General features: G+C 39.4%; 3 protein-coding genes across 3 annotated transcripts; 2 read left to right on the top strand and 1 right to left on the bottom strand.

The window, feature by feature from the left end:
- Positions 1-606: 606 nt before the first annotated feature.
- On the top strand, positions 607-4832 carry atp5pb (ATP synthase peripheral stalk-membrane subunit b). Its single transcript, XM_029436386.1, has 7 exons — positions 607-730; positions 1565-1601; positions 1753-1898; positions 2738-2901; positions 3425-3550; positions 4054-4233; positions 4583-4832. The coding sequence occupies exons 1-7, from the start codon at positions 703-705 to the stop codon at positions 4658-4660; spliced, it is 759 nt and encodes a 252-aa protein (XP_029292246.1). The 5' UTR covers positions 607-702; the 3' UTR covers positions 4661-4832.
- Positions 4833-6169: 1337 nt separating this feature from the next.
- On the top strand, positions 6170-14746 carry eps8l3b (EPS8 signaling adaptor L3b). The gene is made up of 17 exons (XM_029435929.1): positions 6170-6207; positions 6394-6509; positions 6816-6880; positions 6970-7128; positions 7818-7967; positions 8537-8622; positions 8718-8842; positions 9781-9899; positions 10049-10190; positions 10314-10390; positions 10546-10620; positions 11001-11146; positions 11897-12140; positions 12951-13067; positions 13146-13234; positions 13630-13762; positions 14374-14746. The coding sequence occupies exons 1-17, from the start codon at positions 6170-6172 to the stop codon at positions 14413-14415; spliced, it is 1923 nt and encodes a 640-aa protein (XP_029291789.1). The 3' UTR covers positions 14416-14746.
- A 79-nt stretch (positions 14747-14825) lies between these two features.
- Positions 14826-18840, bottom strand: LOC115011397 (glutathione S-transferase Mu 3-like). Its single transcript, XM_029436570.1, has 8 exons — positions 18685-18840; positions 17092-17167; positions 16931-16995; positions 16757-16838; positions 16443-16540; positions 16259-16354; positions 15421-15531; positions 14826-15218 (listed from the first exon to the last, which is right to left on the bottom strand). The coding sequence occupies exons 1-8, from the start codon at positions 18718-18720 to the stop codon at positions 15123-15125; spliced, it is 660 nt and encodes a 219-aa protein (XP_029292430.1). The 5' UTR covers positions 18721-18840; the 3' UTR covers positions 14826-15122.
- Positions 18841-20268: the final 1428 nt, after the last annotated feature.

The following is a 20268-nucleotide window of genomic DNA, read 5'->3' as shown; positions in this document are numbered from 1 at the left end:
CCGGCGCCCTTGCTCTGACCCATAGCTCGGGCCACAGCCATTTTCAAATGCAACCTTCATTTTGAGCTCAACTACACACCTGCAAAGCTTTGTGACTGCATCTTGCACAGTTGTGACTACAATATGTCCACAGACAAAATACTCAAAATGGCTTCAGCGGTAGTTCCTGCTACATTAGGTGTCCCCAGGTCCACATTTACCCATGATGACTCACACACAGACTAACAAGGTGAAAACAATACCAGCTGGTAAAAATGGGTTAAATAGACAAACTTCGATCTGATTGAGCTGTTAATGACATCAACTTCATGATTTGCTGGTGGTGTGTATGTCTGTGCATGTGTTATTTATAAGTGTTTTGATTGATGTCATGAGTATTTTCAAGATTAATTTACCCAAAACATTGGATCTTAGCATAGTGTAGGGCTATAACCTCAAGTAAATGATCTTCAGTAACACCTTGCTCACCTCTTTTAATTCAAATTCAACGTCAGGACAAATTGTATCTTTGCGTACAGCTCCATCTAGTGGTCACTTCTTTTAACAACCCTAAAAATAGGACCTCTAATCTACTCTCGCGATACTTCAAGAGGATATCTCGTGTCTCCGCCTGTCCCTGTGGCTCTTTGCAGAAGGGCAAGAAGAGGCCGAAACAGACAGGGTGCCCGGTGTAGCAGGAACTTTGCTCTTCATCCTTCAAACATGCTGTCCAGGCTTATTGTTGTGTCAGGTATGCATTATTCTAGCTTTTATTATTTAATAAAACTCACTTAGCTCTGTACAACCAACTGCCAAGCAGGAGAAACGACAGTTTAAAGTGAATGTGAAGCTGAAGGGTAAAGTGAAGGCCGCACGTTCAATGGGAGACATGCTAATGCTAACTTTAAGTAGCTAGGGTAACTACAAGCAAGGTATAAGCTCTGAAACTAAGGCTATAGCTAATATTTTTATCGCTAATAATGCTAGTGACCATATTGCATTTCTTGTATTTCTATCAGATATTACTAATAGTTACAGCTAAATGCGATGATCTGAAGGTAACAGTAGTAGACCAAAGCTACTTTAGCTAGCGTTAGCTCTGCACCCCTGTAAATGTCACCCTTTTGACAGCTAGCATTGGTCGATTTTGTGCTCTTTACGTTTTTAGTTAGAATAAGATCCACAATGCAAATCCACCAAAAGTATGTTTTTAAATCTTAATGCTTTCACAAGTTATTCATTTGAAGCCAGTCTTATTGCTACCAGAGGTTTACATTAGTTGATATAATGCTATCATCAGGTGGTATTGAAATGGCTTCATCCTGAAACTGGGTTTCTTTTGACTTTTGTCATCGTACAATGCAGTTGTATACACTTTGTTGCCAGTTTATCAATTACACTTGGCTAACACAAAAGTGCTGCATTTAATCCAACCTTCATGAAGGTTATAATGGTCAGCTATTGTTGAAACAGTTTCTGAGCAGTGTTGATTGATTTGAGTAAATAACCAAAATGTTTAAAACATGAATAACAACAAGCAATAGTTGCAGCCTTGAATTTGCATTATTGTTTCCTCTGTTTGCAGCCAGTGCCCTGAAAAGCAGTGCCCCCCTTGGAGCTGGGTATGTGTGTTTTTAGAAGTTGTTTCATTAAATGTATTTGTTGCTTACATGATGATGATGATGATGATGATGATGATGATGATGATGATAGATTTTTTAACAACAACACGTATATTTAAAATATAAGCTATTAATGTTGTTTCTCCCACAGTCTGATCCAGGCGTCTCGCTCCCTGCACACGTCGTCCCAGAGTCTGGCCCCAGTGCCCCCTCTGCCCGAGAAGGGAGGCAAAATCCGTCATGGCATCTTCCCAGAGGAGATTTTCCAGCTCTTGTACCCCAAAACTGGAGCTACAGGTCAGTAGCCGGAATCAAGACTCAACTTTCGGTTACTTAATTTCTCTTACAAAAAGACAATCTCCTAAGTGAAACACTGAGTATTTGAATACCTCTATATCGCACTCAAAAATAATGAACAGCAACTAGCTACTATAAAAATAGAAACATCTATTAATTCTCACCAGCTCAAACTCAAACGTATAAGCAGAGTGGACTGCAGTCATTTGTCCTTGTTTTAATAATGCATCATGCCTGCAATTAAACGTGTCTCCTCCAAACTTTCAATAAGTAATTGTGTGTGCAAGATATTAATACATATACTAGATACAGAGTCAAACAAAATAATTTCTCTGAGTTTGTTCAGATATGTGGTGCATACAAACTGAATGCTGCAAGTCTGTTTTTAGTTTGACTCTGGGAACCGTAAGCACACAAGACTGATGGTTATGGTGTGATGTGAAACGGGCTTGGCCTGTCAGTCAAAACTTAACATGTTTTGTTAAGGGCAATGCATCCAACAGTATCACATTGTTTGTGCAGTACTACTGTGCATATGAATAGATGTAGTAATAATGTCATTTAATTTTAAATGTTAATACTACATTATTATTTTTAATACAACTTTTTTGGTTGTATGGTTTTGCAACATGATTCTACACTACATACGTTCACACTGTGAGAGACACAGAGCTGTGTGTGGTTTATTACTGTGGGACGTGTAATAAACTTGCTATTGTTGATGTGTTTTACATGCTTTGTACCTCCCCTGTATTTTTAAATTGTCATCAAAAATAAGCTGCTGCATGAACATTATTTCATTGAAAACTAAAAACTTCTACATGTTTTTTTCCTAACAGGACCCTACATGCTGGGCACTGGCCTCGCCGTATACATGCTTTCCAAGGAACTCTACGTTATCAACCATGAGACTATTGCAGCCTTAACCATGGGCATGATCATCATCTTTAGTGTCAAGAAATTTGGTCCAAGTGTTGCAGCTTTTTGTGACCAACTAAATGAGGTAGGCATGCAACCACATGGATTTGTGTTTTTATCTTTTTTTTGGCTAATAATTGTTTACTTTTAAAGGGAGAGTAGAATTAGTTGGTTGCAGTGTGTAAACACAACATTCAAAGTTGACCTCTCCGCCCCGGCTCTACGAGGGTTAGGGTGATCGCCAGTGGGTGAAATGCAACCCCAAATTCACTCACGTTTTGGAATCCTCTTGGTGTTTCACCTTGCTATATTTGAGTTTTTTCCGCACCGTGCTTACGATCTGGGCGCTTTGTTTTTATAGTGGTGTACGCCCAGAAATGTTCCAAACACAGACAAAATGAAGAGAAAAGACAATGCAGGCAGACTGCAGGGTCTGTAGATACAGACACAGCCACAGTAATCATTTCATCATAAGTGATGATTAAAGGGGATTCTTTTTGTACGAGTCTATACATGTTTTTTTTAAAGGAAAATCCTACTCAAAATAAATTGTACAGACATTACTGTTTAAATTACTGTACAAAGAAAATTGGTCTTTGTGTGTGCAGGAGAAAGTGGCTGGTGTTCAGGAGGTGAAGGACCAAGCCATTGTCGCCCTGGGTCAGGCTATTGAGAGTGAGAAGAAGGAACAGTGGAGAGTGGAGGGAAGAGCAATGCTCTTCGACGCGAAGAGGGTAAGCTGCATATATTTTTATGTTCCAATATCTTCACTGTTCATAATGTACCGTTTCATATTTGCACAACAATCTGTATTGACTGCTGGTAGCTGTCCTTCACCATTATGTCTTTGACATTTATTGACCTCTGCTGGCAACAAGTAGAAATTGCAACGACATCAAAGAATATCTAGGAGAAAAATAAATGAACATCTTGGAAAAATAAGAGTCCTTAAATAAATAAAGGTCATTTGAGGCCCACTGATCTACGCAACACAGCGACCAGCTGTCTCACTGAATTGCAGTGATGCATCTGCTGCTCTTTTATATATTTGAATTCTGTTTATAATTGAATTGCTTAACAGTATTCCAGGTGCTTAAAAAAGACAATCAAATTCAATGTGTTGATGTACAGAGCCTGCTTAAAATGTACATGCAAGATGCGTTAAATGCCAACAATATTAGCAACCCAAGTGTAGACCAGATATATTTCTACAGTCGGTTTACTTTTCTCCTCTCAGAACAATGTGGCCACGCTGTTGGAGACCAACTACAGAGAGAGGATACACATGGTCACCCATGAGGTGAAGAGGCGCTTGGACTACCAGCTCGCCTTGCAGAGCCTCCACACACGGATGGCGCAGGAGCACATGGTCAACTGGGTGGAGAAGAACGTCATCGGCAGCATCACTCCTCAGCAGGTCAGTCTTTTTATGTCTGAAACCTCCAGATGATGATGATGATGATTCCTTTTTAGGTATTCACGTATTTGAGTTTACTGTTGCATTAGTTTTTGGGGGACATGTATTTTTGTATTTCTTGTATTGGCACTAGCACAGAAAACATACCAGCCCTATTCATTGTTTCATAATTGATTTACTTCCAACATAAGATGAACATTAAACATAAGAACATTTTGTATGAAAATAAAAAACATTCCTATAAAATGTTACAATTCACAAATAAAATGATTAGAAAAGTGATTAGTTTTTCTAACTGACTTGTGAATGCATGAACAACATCAATAACTGTGTGTTTTTTGTTTTTTAGGAGAAGGAGAGCATCGCCAAGTGCATCACAGACCTGAACGTTTTGGCCAAGGCTGTTCAGGCCAAAGCTACAGTCTAATCTGTCAACTGTTCTCTCATCCCCAAACTCACTGTCCCAAGACGAGACCTCCACTTTTCTTTACAGAATAAACTATTTCCTCTCTAAAGTTTGTCTCTGTCCATATATTATGGGTGTGTACAGTATTTACACGTCGGCTGAATAAAAATAAATGGTTCTTATTCAACTTCAACTGGCTAGTTTGTGTTTTTCTACTTCAATGTTTTCTTTCCATCAACATTTAGTTTAACCTTTGCTTATGTATTTTGTCAGTGACGTTGGGTGTGAATGTGGAACATGCTTTCCGTCACATTTTTATAGCCATAATAGATTACGCTTGGGCGAGATGATTGCATAAGGGTGTTTTCTGGAGTGCTTTGATCTCTCTGAAGGAGATACTGAAGTATTCCTAAACCTTTGGACTCATAATGAGCCACAGAGACGCTGCCTTTCACCATACCTCAAATACTTATCCTCAAAATGACAAATCGTGCCAAGCCTCTTCATTCGTCACTCCCGACACATCGGTGAACTTTGATCCTGGTGCCTTCAAGCAGGAAGTAAGGGATATTTTCTCTGTAGTCGGTGTGAGGAGCAGATACTTTCTGCTTGGTAGAAAATCTATTTGAAAGAAGAGCAAGATGACACCGGAGCAGAACTGACACGGACAGGTAATGAATAATTAATGTAAAGGTGATTAGAGCTATTAATGAAGGGAGATTAAATAAATATTGGCTGATGGTGTCATAAAGTCCTGTTTAGATATGGAAATGTTTTTGCTATTGCAGAAATTGGGTTGTTGATGACTCATCTTGCAGCCTTCATTCAATCCAGGAGGTATGTCAGAGTTTGAATTTAATAATGTGTGTATTTGTGATGTGCTGCTGAATTGAAGCAGGTGTTTTTGTGTCTTTGCTTCAAAATGCCCTTTATTGATCTACAATTTATTCCAAGCCAAGTCCAGTCAGAACGGAAGTCTTCCGGACAGATTAATAATTACTGAATCGTTGTTTAGGCCTTGAATTTATAACAGTTAACTAACTGTAAATGTCCCGCTTAGTATTAGAGTTTAGTTTAAAAGCTAAGCCACTGCTGCGACAAGTGACAACCATAAGTTAATAGTAAATAGTGAAATGTAGTGGAGTCAAAATCATAGCAAAATCTTTGAAGGTTTTCTAACACGAGCTGACATCAGCCACCCTAAAGTACCGGTCAGACCACACCAAGTGGGATTGTGGCAATAAAACCCTGAAAATTAGAATATTTTTTAAATTGTTTGTCAGTTAAACTTTTAATTTGTAAAAGGAACAATGAGATATTTTATCTTTCAGAAGTCAAAGTGTATAAATATTCATGCTAGGTAAACAAATCTAAGTGTGTATGCAACCACCTGGTTTCACATAAAGAGGAGTCATTTTGGGAACTCGTACGTGTCAGAAACCTCTTTTCTTACAGGTTTGAGTGGCTTTAAGGAATTCTTGCCAATCTGAAATCTTTACTCTTCCAGAAAACGACAGACGCGGTTTGAAAATGTTTGGAAATTCCAGACCTTTCTCATATTCCCCGAGGTTAGTACATTTCATTTTCAGGTTCACCAGTCACTGGGACTCATTTGGTTAGGCCTTTGAACACCAATTATGTTCTTTACAACACTACTGATCACACCCTTTCACAATAAACATTACTGTGGTGTGGCAACTGTGTAGCTGATGATTGGGTTATCTTCACATCGCTGTGCTTTTATTATACCTCAGGGGTTTCTCACAGGAGGACCTCCCTCAGCAGAGGCGAGCTTTCCAACAAGACGACCTGATAGGATCTCCACTGCAGAGAAACAACATTTCCAGACCCAGTGGGAAATCAATATACAGTAGGCTCAGACATAAACAAAACTCATCTTGTTATATTTTCATTTTGAAACTGTGTGTCTGACTAATATTTAATTGTTACCACAAAAGACAACACATATACAAATATTTCAATTACAAATGATAAAATAATATGCAAATAATAAATACCTACACGACTACAGACAAAAAAAGAAATATATATAAAAAGCTAAATTATTGCTTAAAAGTACGCCTCATATATTCACGTTTACTGCTATTTCTATCAGCTAGCGGTGCCATAACAAAACGTCAATGTGTAAGAGTGTTTGTTTTTGTTTTTAAATCAGTGCAGAGAAAGGACTACTCTGATTCGCTGAACAAACATCCAGACAACTTTCACGTCAGAGTGGAGGTAAATAAGTGTGAAATCTGCACCAACATGGAGACATGGAACAACCTTTATCTCTCCTCATCCATGACCTCTCCACATTGACTCCACAGCACCTGTTTACCTGTGAGCTGGACGGCCAGGAGGTGAAAAAGATGGACGACTGCTTGGCCAAGCTCAAGATGCTGGATGCCAAAGGTCGCTTGTGGCCTCAGGATATGATGTTGGAGGTTCAGGGTGGAAATCTACTGCTCAGTGACATTGAGACCAAGGTTGGTAGCTACACACTTCAGAGAACGTTCAAGACATTTAATGAAGTAGCACATGTCCAAAAGTATGAGGACATCATAACATTAGGGTTGTTGAACATTTCATTTCACTTGTTTTTGCTTTCAAAGTAAAGTTCTGTTGAGTGTGTAGAAGGAAGAAAGTGTATGTAGGGAAAGTCTTAAAGGTCTCTAATGAGTTCAGCAAGTGCAGTTAATACAAAATGGATAATGACTTTTGCATTTCATTATCCAAAACGTTTGCATTATTGCTAGGGAAGTGAGAGAAACACAGTCTAAATGTTCTCTCCTGTAAACTTTGCCAGAGTAATCTTTCTAACTGTGAAATACATTTTTGTCAATTGCTTCCCAGGCCTTCCATAATATTTAATTTCTCTTTGAGTATGAAGTAAATCTACAATAATCTGTTTTTGGTTTATTGACATTGATGAACAATGTTTATCAAATATATGAATAAAAATAAAAATGAGACTTTGTCAGGGATAGAACATCAAAGTTCTGGACTTATCTCCATTGATGTCTTTAGAAAAATAATAAGATAAGAACAAAACACTAGAAAACAGAATCTTGACCATTTCTTTGAGCGTCATAGCTCTGCATGTGAATACTTTCAATTTTGATTATTAGCTGTGTATTTCATCATAACGTTTATCCTGTTCAATCTGATCCTACAGGCAGAGCTGGAGTCGCTGCCTTTCAGCTCTATCCTGCAAATCAAAGCTGTGCTGGATAGCTGTGCCTACAACTCTCTGCTGACAGTAACAGTGCAGCAACGCAACAAACGCATCTCCCAGGTCTTCATGTTCCAGTGTGAGGAGACCGGGGTGAGTCACATCTCGACCGTCACTTTGACCTCCTGAAAGCCTCCAGAGAAGAGAGGATGTGATAGTTATGTTGAGGTGTGCAATCTCTGAAACCAGTCACCATAAAATGTTTTTTGCTGGCGTCACGTAGCAGTTTGACTTAAACATGGTCCTTGAAATACTTAGAAGTTTCTGAATTTGAGGGGGGGGGGTAATCAAGTCATTGACAGTAGACATAAGTAGACATGGGTTATTGAAAGTGCTTGAATTTAAATTATTTGACTCTTCAACGAGTAAATAGGTCTCTATCGGTTAACTTACGCAATATATATATATATTTATATATATATATATATTCTGTTCTGTTCTGTGTTAGAGAAAGCAAGAGACACACATAGTCATCAGTGTAATAGCTGTCTGTGAGCTTCTGTAAAGCCTGCTAGTTCTCATTTTTTAAATTTTGTAACTAATTAAGTGTTGTAATTCATCTTGGTCCGTGTCTGTGGGAACCCTGATTATCACTATTACATAACAAGCGTTGTTGCTGGTGTCACATAGGAGTTTGATTTAACAGGAGTCTGTTTTACCAGGCGGAGCTCGTCAAGAGTGATCTGGATAAGGCAATGCAAAGAGGAGGTGATGTTGTGGAGCCACGCAGGGAGCAGCATGACATCAGGTACGATGTCACATCACAGAGGGAGATCAACTCACATTAATGAGTAATTGAACAGTAAGAATGCATTCATTGCTGTCTGTTGTTGACATTCTCAGGAGTAATTTTGAGAATAACATCGGCCAACATGCTCCAGGACGGCGGGCTATGCTTCGTCCTGAGCAGCGAGATAGGCCCGCATCACCGGACCATCCGCCCCCACAGTGGAGGGACAGAGAACCGGGTACGGCTTGATCCCATCCACTGAAAGCCTATGAAAGAAACATTCTTACTAACATGCAGCCCATAGTGCTTCACGTAAAAAAGTAACAGAAATAAACAACAATAAATACAATTTATCCAAAATTAAATAATGTAATGTAATAAATAAATAAAAGTCTAGAATGAATTCAAATAAACTCCAGGGGAAACAAGTTAATAATGTAAAAAACAATGAATGAAGTGGAAACATTGGAACAACAAATCATTAAAACATACACATAAACAATATACATAGTGCAAATGGGCATTTAGCAGCAATAAGTTATAGAAATAATAGAGAAAACAACTTAAAGAGAGCATATTTTGTAAAATAGCAATTGTTTCCTGATTCAGTCATTCTGTATTCGATGCCTGTATGGCATAGGAAATAAAAGCCCTCTTATATGTATGCTGACTCTTGGGACCCTAAATCAACGGACAGACGGGAGCAGCTGAAACTCTGAGTGTAGTGGATGTGAGGAATCTGCAGATATGTGTTTAGCCTTCTTGAGTACAGCACTGTCAAATATATCGCAACGTTGTTTCTGTGACTTGCAAATCACCTTGGCTGCAATGTTTACAATTTTGGAGAGCTTGTTTCAAGTTGCCGTACCACGCTGTTATGTTTAATGACAAAATGCTTTCAACCAGACTCCTGTATGTCATTTCAAGTGTGTGTGACAGCAAAGCTCCTCAGCTTCCTGATTAATAACAACCGCTGATTGGCTCTCTTAAAAATTCTCTCTGAGCTCTCATTAAAAGTTACGTTCTGATCAATACTTATGTAGTACTACTACTTTGGCGATATTCCTTTGAGGATGTGTGCTGTGCAAATAGGATGGGTTCACCAATAAACTCTATCCAGTATGTTTCATATTGTGTCAATATTGATATTTAACCATTCATTTTGTTGCCTTGTAGAAGATATGCCGCCTTCACGGGTCTACACCCCACAAGAAGCAACGTTGCAACTTCCTGATCTTCATGAATTACAGATTAGCATGGAGGTCGCTGAGGGAATGGACACAGAGAGGAACACAGTCAGTGCTGCCAGTTGAACTGTTTACATAAGTTATAGCTTGTGGATCATATCAGTGATAAATAATCATACATGTTGTCTAATCATCAGGAAAACATGGTCTTGTGCTGCTGAATATGTTTTGTTTCATGCATGTTCTACTTTTCACAGGACATTTTAAACCATGTTATAAATGATATGGAGATCTTCATGAACAAAGTGTTTGCTGCAGCAAATTCACCTTCTTTACTGCAAGAGGACAAGAGCAAGAAGAAAAAAAGTGGATTTTTAAAGAAGAAATCTAAGAAAAATGGTAATATCCTTTTTTTTTATCTTCCCAAGGGCACATATAATGAAGGAAGCAATAACTGGTACCTCCTATAGGTGCTGACATGCTGATATGTTCTTGTCTGATAAGGTGTTTTCTCTCCTGCAGCACCAGCTGTCGGTCTGCCACCCTGGGAGGAATACGTCTCCTGTCTTCAGAAAATCAAATATGGAATCAATCTGCTGGTAAATACTTCTACAAAGCTTTAAATGACTCCACAGATCATACGTTGGCCGGAGTGGTTTGGGAAAGATTTTGGGTGAATGCTCTAATGTGTTGACTGGAATGTGAGATTGCAGCAGAAAGCAGTGGAGTGTGACTGAAGCTCTTTGTTTCACAGGGCCAGCTGGACCAGACTCTGACCGGCCCCACAGCTCCTGACTTTGTCCACATCTTCTTCACTACTTTAGGCTCGGTGAGCTCTTCTAAACCTATTAATGTCTAAACTTCTAAATGTAAATACATTTCAGACAGCTTTAAGCATAGGCTTATTTTATTACTATTTTTCCAAAATAAAATGTGAATGTATAAACCATATGAAGTTTTTCTTTCTGTTTTATGTATTGATTTTTTTAATTTATGTGCATCTTCATTTAATTATCTGTATGTTTATAGAGCTGCAATGATTAGTTGACTAATAGATTAGCAAATAATCGACAACTATGTCAATAATTGATTAATCGTTAAAGTAATATTTCATGCAAAATTCAAGATTTGGAGCTGTAACGCTGCTACTTCCCATCATATTTTCCTTCACTTCAACAGTTGATACTTACTTCCTTTATGTTTCCACAGATCATACCTCAGTATCCTGCAGACCTGCCTCCCACTGTGCTCTCTCCCCTGCTGACAGAAGCGGCCCTGCGGCTGCTCGGTCTGGTCGTCGGCCCGGAGGAGGACCAGCTGTGGAGGTCTCTGGGAGACTGCTGGAACTTCCCCAGGTGGGGCGGCCTTTATAACCGTCACACACTTACACAAGTCTTTATGTTAAGCTTGTTGCCTTCTTATACCTAACCTTGGGCGTAATGCGTTTGCCTTATTTAAATATGAGTCAGTGTTGATGCTGTTATCATGTCCTATAGAAAACATGACAGACAGGAGTGTTTTGAAACTACGCCTTATTTCAGTTGTAAGATGGTACTTTCTACTGTAGACTTAAAGTTGGCAACGAGGAAATACAGAGAAGGGCATATTAATTACATGTATTCATTTACTTATGCTTTATTGATTAGTTATATAATCCATTAATAAGAACAATTTTAAGGTTGTCAGGTTGTGAAAAATCTCTTACGCTGGTGTTCAACTTCTCATCACTAAAATGTTTGACTGTTTGAAAATCTAAATCAGCTTCATATTTACCGTTCAGACACGACTGGACTCATCGGACTCTCAGCGAGAAAGCACATATGCGTATTTCCCAAAATGTCAGGTTATAAACTCTTTATTTAGTATGCCTTTTGTGAAAATAATACCAAAACATTTTGTGATCCTGAAATGAAATGCCAGGACCGGACTTCTTTCTGTGTTTTGCTGTTGTGTACATTTGTCATGCTTGAATGATCTCACATTCATCACTCACAGATGGGTCTGAAAAAGCTAATTGGAAGCAATATTTCAGGAAGTGAAGTTAAGAGGTCACTTCGTCAATAGATCCTTGGCTGACAGTTTCCTGCCCTCCTGTCACCTCGCAGCTCTAGCTGGCCGGACGAAGATGTCCCACTTTACATCCCAGAGTTCTACGATGGCTGGCAGTCGCCTGCCCCGTTGCACATGCCTTCCCCACTCCCTTATCGGAATGATCCAATAAGCCGGAGCAACAGCCAACGCTTCCCCCCCGAAGTCCCCCGTGAGCCACCTCTGTACATGCGGGTCATTTACGACTTCAGTGGCAGGAACAACCAAGAGCTGAACGTTATGAAGGGTGATGTTGTTCAGGTGAGATGAAAGACGTATTGTGGTTGTGTTGTCCAACGCATTGTAAAGATTGTAGAAACAAATCATAGAGAAAATGTTTTATATTAAGCATGTTTGGAGCAATTAACCGTATGTGCTTGATCTGCCATGCAAACCATCAGGAATCGTTTTGTTGTTGTGACATCCACCTCCACTGACAACATCTGTGTCATGGGAGGGTTACCAAACCATCGTCCAAATGTCCAATTTAACCCCTGGTTTACTTGTTCTTCGGCAGCGTAAACTTTAATGAACAAATTACAAAAATGTGAAGGAATTTGTTCGGCTCAAAGAAGAAAGAAAAAAAGACAACAGTAGTCACACTTAACACAATCAGTTGCTTTATAGCCAATGTGTCCACTGGATGAACAAATACAGGTCATAGACATAATAGATAGTTTTAGTTTTATTTATTTATAGTATTATAAATATACTATAAACCTAACCCCTGGATGTTACTAATGATGATTTCTCTGAAAGCTCTAATTTATTGTCTATAATGCAGGTTTCCAGCTGATAAGAGAAAGTTAAAATTCAGTGATGGTAATAAAATACAAATCTTGCAGAAACGCTTCCAATGGACATTGAAACAGCAAGTTCGCACGATGAGAGCCAACGTCCAGGCTTCATAATCTGTTTAAAACTTCACTTATTGTAATTCTCTACTACATTACTTACTTGTTTCTATTTACATTTGCATAAAGCTGTGTGTATATTTACCGCAGTCACACTCATTACCGTCAGTATCAGCATCCAGATGTGTGAAATGTTCGGTTCTTTGGGTTTTTACAGGTTGTTAAGAAAGCGAAGCAGTGGTGGCTTGTTCGTAACGGCCGGGACGAGGAAGGCAACGTTCCTCCGAATGTTCTGGAGCTGATGCAGAGCAGCGAGCCTGGGGAAGATCTACCGGTGAGTCACCCGTAGCTCTGCTGACCACTTAATAATATTTCTCATTTGATATTTTATTCCCTTCGCTCTCCCTCACAGTGGGACACTCGCGGCCCTGTGTCTCTAGACATGACCTCCACACCTGCAGAGGTAAAAGGCTGGCTGGATTACAAAGGTTTCTCCAAAATGTGAGTCAAATAGTGCACAGAGGGACTGAGAGCTGTAAAATGTTTGTACTGTAAATGTGGCTTTCTTTACTTAATAGTAAAGAGTTTTATTGAAGAATATTTTTTAAAATACCTTTTTCTGCTTAATGAGTATGTGTAACAGGGTTGCACAAAACAAATAAAACCTCTAATATAAAGTGTACATTTGATGCCTTTGCTGGCCAAATCACTTTTTTGATGGTTTATTATGTTTTTCCTAAATACATAACAAAAAACAATAACATAAAAGGTTCATTTTTCAAAAGTGTTGATGTCTAAATTGTCCTCCAATTCTGGAATGACCCTTGTACTGTAAATAAGACTTGTATTGCAGGATGAAATTGTATATTCTGTGTCTCATGCCTTTTCATGTACAGCACTGTGAACAGCCTCGGGGTGCTGACTGGTAGACAGCTTCTGGGGATGCCCAAGGATGAGATTAGGACTGTGTGTCCAGAAGAAGGAGGCAAGGTCTTCTTCCAGCTCCAGGCCGTTAAATCAGCCATTGCAGTAAGTAATGTGTCATGTGACGCACACTCTCTAGGGTTGTGTTGGAAATCGCATACTAATTTATTATTTGTACGAAGTAGGACGTAAAAATTGAGTATGTAGTGCGTTCCAACTACATACACTGTAGATGTGTTCGCGAGAAATACCCGGATGTTTACTAGAGTATGAGACGTGAATTTACTGGACAAATTCAACTGCCCCCAAAATGCATCAGACAGTTTAAATAATTAACCACGGGATAAAATAATTACGAATGATAGTATAGTTAAGAGGAAAAATACAGCTCACATATTTAATGTACTGTAGAAAACATACTTAATAGGAATATTAAATCGCCTTAGAATGGAAAAGGTAATGTTGGTTTACATTTGTGATGAACAATTCATTCAATGGCAGCTCGGAGCGGTAACTTCGCGATCGATAGTCATGTGATGCAGAGAAGACTTAATGCTCGAGTATACTTCAGTGTGAACAGTCTGCTGGTCATGGCGTAGGCTACTTAATTGATTTGGTAGGCAGTATGCATTACATACGGATCGTGTATGCAATTTCAAACACAACCTAGCAGGCGACTGCAGCACATCAGTAATGTTTCATCCTGTTCCCTGCAGCTCGCCAGTGAACCATCAAGCGTGTACAACGGCCGCTACTAGCTTCACTTGGGTGTTGTCTCCTGAACTTCCCTCCAGATTAACAACTGGAGTTATGATGTCTAATTCATCTTTCTTACTTTCTGCATTTCCATTATGTAAAGGGAAAGTACTTTTACTGAGTGAAGCTATATCTTGTAAATGTTACCAGAATCTATGAGTTATTTAAATGAATTTATTCTTATAATGTACTTCTAGTTATTTCAAGTAAATTGTGTATAGTTTTCCTAACTTTGATTAACCCCAAAAGGTATGTAGACAGTTTGTTCAATCCAACACCATGTCTCTTAATAACTAGTTAACCAATAGGATGCATCGAGTTATACCCTAGATTATATTTTCTTGATGGTTGGAGCTCATGTATTGTACAGAAAGTGATGCTGAAATTGAGCCACAAACTGAAAGAAACAAAATCAGTACAAGATTTTCTTTAATCTGTCTTTCAAATGTAAATGAAGTGCTTTAACTCAAATTAAAGTTTGTACTCATCTTAATATCAATACAAAACTTTTCTTTTTTACACAATTCAGAAACTGTTACATGTGGTTAAAGGACATGAAACCTACACAAACAGCTATAGTAAACAGCTTATTAAAAAAGACACTACAAACAAGCTTTTCTCTAGTCCTGAATTTATGGGTTATTTAGTCAGTTGCACTTGTGAACATTGTGCTTTTCTTTACTTCTCTAAGGCAGTAATGCATTATCCTTTACTCCTTCTTGTATCCCCACTTGGCCGTCCTGTTGTTGACAGGAGTCTTCATGAACCTGTCGGACTTCATGTAGGCAGCAATCTTCTCCAGAGCCTACAATATCATACCAAATCATTAAAATAAATAACTTTGCAAGAACAAAACATAGGAGCAACTCCACATATACAGTTACCTATAGACGTCACAGCAACACAGAAGACAAAAAGGTGCAGGACTTTGTATTTCCTGACTGCAACCTTTAGTGATAAGTGAAGGATGTGCCGTTTGTATCTGACAAAAACAGTTGAGTTCTCACCTCAAAACGGTCTAAAAGATCTTTGAGGTTCTTATGGTCATCCAGGCACTTAGGCTGAAACATCCTGTGCTGATCCAACAGCTCGTACATGATGAAGTCCACAAAAGTGATCTGTTATAAAAGAACACTTGTATTAACAAACATGTTGAAAGTAAAGTACAGGTTCAAACAAAGCAGCAACATCCGGGGCAGAGCAGTGAAGCCCATGAATTGTTATACAACTCATCCGTTTTAATTATATTACGACTTAGTTACGCGACAACTTTGTGTGACAGGTGGGTGGCACCTGAGGACGCTAGCTGCAAAGCCTGCCACTTTGAGCTTCACAACTGCTCTTCAGAAACCTATGGGCGACGTCACGGAGACTACGTTCATATTTTATACACGCTATGGTTCAAACTATACTTTAAAGCTGCACTAATCGATAGTTTTACACAAGCAAAATGACGAGCGTTTGTCACAATTATCAACCTAACTTGCCCAACTCTACGTCCTCCCTGAGCTCGATAAGGTTTTATGATCGTTTGGGTTTTTCCAGCCCTCTTAACTGCTTGGTTCTGCCTCACCTCATCAGCAAGAATCACCGTTTACAGCAAAAGCTCCAATAAATCTACTGTACGCTACCTGCCCAGCATCAAACAGCAGACAATGTTAGTGACCATCTAGCAGATCAACACCCAGGTGTATTTATCAAAACTATACTTTATAAAAGGCAACAATATGTTGAATGTATGCAGGCTTATGTGTAGCAATACAGCTTTTAAAAATAATAATAAAAAGGGGAAAAAAAAAAAAAGGACCATCCACCGAAGCCTCCCATGTTTACGGACTGACATACCTTCTCACCAGCGAACCACTTCCTGTCTCCCAAGAAATCTGAGAACGTCTTCAGTACGTCCGGCAGCCTCTGAAGATACCCTGGCTTCATATTGTCCTGGTGTCAGATGATTTTGGCATTAGGGGGGGATTCAAGACGCAAAGTGACACATTCAGTGTTATTAAAAATGTAATGGAGTACTCACAAAGTCAGAGTAGCACAGCCTCACAAAGCCGTTTCTGAAGTCCATCGCCTGGTTCTCCAAGATGTCCACACGAACCTTCTCGCACTCTGTCTCTCCACCTGTGATCAGATCAGATTTGTGTTTAGTTGTGCGGTTCCTTCTTTTAAAAAGGAGAACACGTTTTCAAAATAAGAAAAATCCAAAATTTGGTAAGAAATGTGGATATCTTTTGAAACGTTCACAATGGATGAATTAAAAAAGGGCACATTAAAGTGGCAAAAGACTCGTCTATGGCCGCAAGATATTAATATGTGGAATAGACACACAATACTTACACAAACTGTGCTTACGAGCAATGTATCTCATGATAGCATTGCTCTGCACTATCTTCTTGTCTCCATCCTCCAAGTAGGGCAGCTATGGTGAGATTTTAACAATACCATGATTAGTTAACATTTAAAACTTGCCAGCTATACACTTCCATTAATATTCTAGTTAAACTCACTTACATTGGGAAAGTCCATTTGCAGTTTGGATTTGTCATCAACCCAGCTGCTCTTGTCAAAGTTGGGAGCTGTGCGAGAGAAATGTTAGAGTTAGATGATTAATTAGGCATTAGTGGACACTTTGTTTTAAATTATGACAGCTGTTAGTTAAATTGGTATGTTACCTTCACCACAGACGTAAAACTTATCTTCATACTTGGTGCCGGTGTACTCAAGCAGCAGGCGAGCAGGCTGGGCGAGCTGAAGGAATGTCCAAAAACCAGAAGTGTGAGAGTGTGTTCAGCTTTTATGTCAACATATGAGTTCGGAGGTTCACACAAGGATGAAAGCAGACAGTTATGTTTGGTAAAATTCTTCATTTATTAATCCATTAGCAAATTAAATAATTAGTTCAAAAGAAAATAGGTGACAATGTTACTTGTTTGGGGGCTACAACACTGTTTTTATTCTCAATTTATTTTTAACCAACTGTTAAACCGATTAAGTGAATTTAGTGTCAACACACATGTAAGATTTTAGATAAATATACAAAACATTTGCTGTAGATTCTCAAATGCGTTTGATGTGCATGCAAATGTGCATGAGCCCATGGAGCATGCGCACTTGCGTTTTCCTTAAACCCCGCCTCCCAATCTCAGTCGCATGAATGGAGGAGAAAAATAAATCTGGACTCTTATTAGCGCAACTTTCTAGGACCTAAAGATTCAGATAGGGGTTATTCAAATGTTTGTAAATGGAAGGTTGATTTACCTAATTACCTACCTTTTTGACGCAGATTTACAGACATCTCTTTCCCAATGCAAGTCAATGGGAAAATGTATTTTTGCGTCCCGTTACTGACACGGAAGTTGTAATTCCACGGTTTGGCCACCACGAACATTTGCTTGAAAATCTGACGCACTTTCTGGGGGCCTGGTTTGCCCACTGATTGCCTAGTTTAGGTCTAATACAATAAGCACTTTTGAGATATGAGCAGGGGGTAGAATAAGTATTAAGATCGTTGTGTTTAATTTAAGTAACATAAGCAATACCACAATTAAAAAATACTGTTATAAGTCCTGTATTCCAAATCCTACTCAAGTACTACAGAATTATACTTGGGCTAAGTACAGTACTTGACTAAATGTATTTAGTTAATTTACACCACTGGACATGCGTTAGGGCGCTGATGGCTTGTATAGGTGATTTTATATTATGTATTGATTAATCGAAATGTATACACATTTGAAAAATAGTTGTTGGTTGCTCCACCTTGTGGTAAATAATTTACCTAATAGACACGCGACTCTACGTTAGAAATACCATGTTTGCCACCTGCAATCCGCTAATTTATAGCATAAGTGGTCAATTAAAGATAATAATTCCCACCTAACCAACGGGTAACATTGTTCATCCAGAGAGCAGCTCCAACTGTCTGGACGCTGGATAATTAACGCCACTGATCATTTAAGATCGGACATGTTAGCTAACGTCTGTTTTAGTTTTCTCAAATGTACCGTCGGTAACACACACATCACGTTAAAGATAACGTTTGGAGCACGTGAACACGGACCCGCGCTTGGTTTATGTCAGTTGCATAACATTTCTTATATTCTTATAAAACCCACTGTCGTTATGAAGTTCAACATAAATGTAAGTAGTAAGTTAGATACAAAGAGTTTGAAAGGCGGCGGTGCTTTGTGTGCGTTACCCCGGGGGTCTGGTGTAGACACAGCGCTGCAAACACTTTGACAAAGAAAGAACCCGGCGGAACTCACCCCACGAATATCCCAGTAAGCCAGTATTATTGTCATTTTGAATCACTTTCTGAGACCGAGATGTGTCTGATGTCGACTCGAGCAGCTGCTGGTAGGAAAGAGAGCTGGTGGCTTTTTTTAAAAGCTTGTGAGGAGGTGGGCGGGGTGAACAGGGCGGCCACACAACCGGTTCTTTTGTTAGCACAATGCATTAAAGTTATGTGAATATGAATGTGTGGAGATTTGCTTCATATGTCAGTCGAACAAAAGAGATGTAGGTGATTGACTTCAGGTATTGTGTATGAAAATCCTGTTTTACCCAAACTGATGCTGAATCATGCTGAGGCTGCAAATCCATGTCCATGACACAAAGAAAAAACACATTGAAAGCTTTGAAAGCTATCTCCAGAGAAAAAAGTCCCTAAAAGACGACATGCAGAGCTACGTGAAGAGCAGGTAGCAGCTATAATCGATCAACGTTGTCTGTCTAATATGTTCGCTAGCTGTTAGTGTTGTTGCATAGCAACCACCTTGCACTATGTTTTGTGCAGAAGGCAACGGAGGGACTATTTTTTTTTGAACATCATTATTTAATAAGAAAAACTATTTAAATTTGAGTGTGTATTTTTCTTTCATATTGCAACACTTGGTAACTTCAGACCGTGATACAGTATATCTCAAAAGTGAGTACACCCTTTAGATTTTTGCAAATATTCTGTTATATCCTTTCAGGGGATAACATTATCCTACTGAAACTTTGATATAACTTAAAGTAGTCAGTGTGCTGCTTGAATAACAGTATAGATTTATTGTCCTTTGAAAATTACTCAGTACACAGCTGTTAATGTCTAAACAGCTGGCAACAAAAGTGAGTACACCCCATAGTGAACATGTCTAAATTGTGCCCAAAGTGTCAATATTTTGTGTGACCACCATTGTTATCTAGCACTGCTTTAACCCTCCTGGGCATGGAATTCACCAGAGCTGCACAGGTTGCTTCTGGAATCTTCTTCCACTCCTCCACGACGACATCACGGAGCGCACGGATGTTGGACACCTTGCACTCCTCCACCTTCCTCTTGAGGATGCCCCACATGTGCTCAATTGGGTTTAGGTCTGGAGACATACTTGGCCAGTCCATCACCTTAACCTTCAGCTTCTTCAGCAAGGCCGTTGTCATCTTGGAGGTGTGTTTAGGGTCATTATCATGTTGGAAAACTGCCCTACGGCCCAGTTTCCGAAGAGAGGGGATCATGCTCTGCTGCAGGATGTCACAGTATATATTGGAATTCATGTGTCCCTCAATGAAATGCAGCTCCCCAGTGCCGGCAGCACTCATGCAGCCCCAGACCATGATGCTGCCACCACCATGCTTGACTGTAGGCAAAACACATTTGTCTTGGTACTCCTCACCAGGGTGCCGCCACACACGCCGGACACCATCTGACCCAAACAGGTTTATTTTGGTCTCATCAGACCACAGGACATGGTTCCAGTAACTCATGTTCTTGGATTCATTGTCTTCAGCAAACTGTTTGCGGGCTTTCTTATGCATCGGTTTCAGAAGGGGCTTCTGTCTGGGGCGACGGCCATACAAACCGATTT

Source organism: Cottoperca gobio, chromosome 7, assembly GCF_900634415.1.
Source record: "Cottoperca gobio chromosome 7, fCotGob3.1, whole genome shotgun sequence".
NCBI lineage: Eukaryota > Metazoa > Chordata > Actinopteri > Perciformes > Bovichtidae > Cottoperca > Cottoperca gobio.
This window is presented reverse-complemented; position numbering and strand designations above follow the sequence as displayed.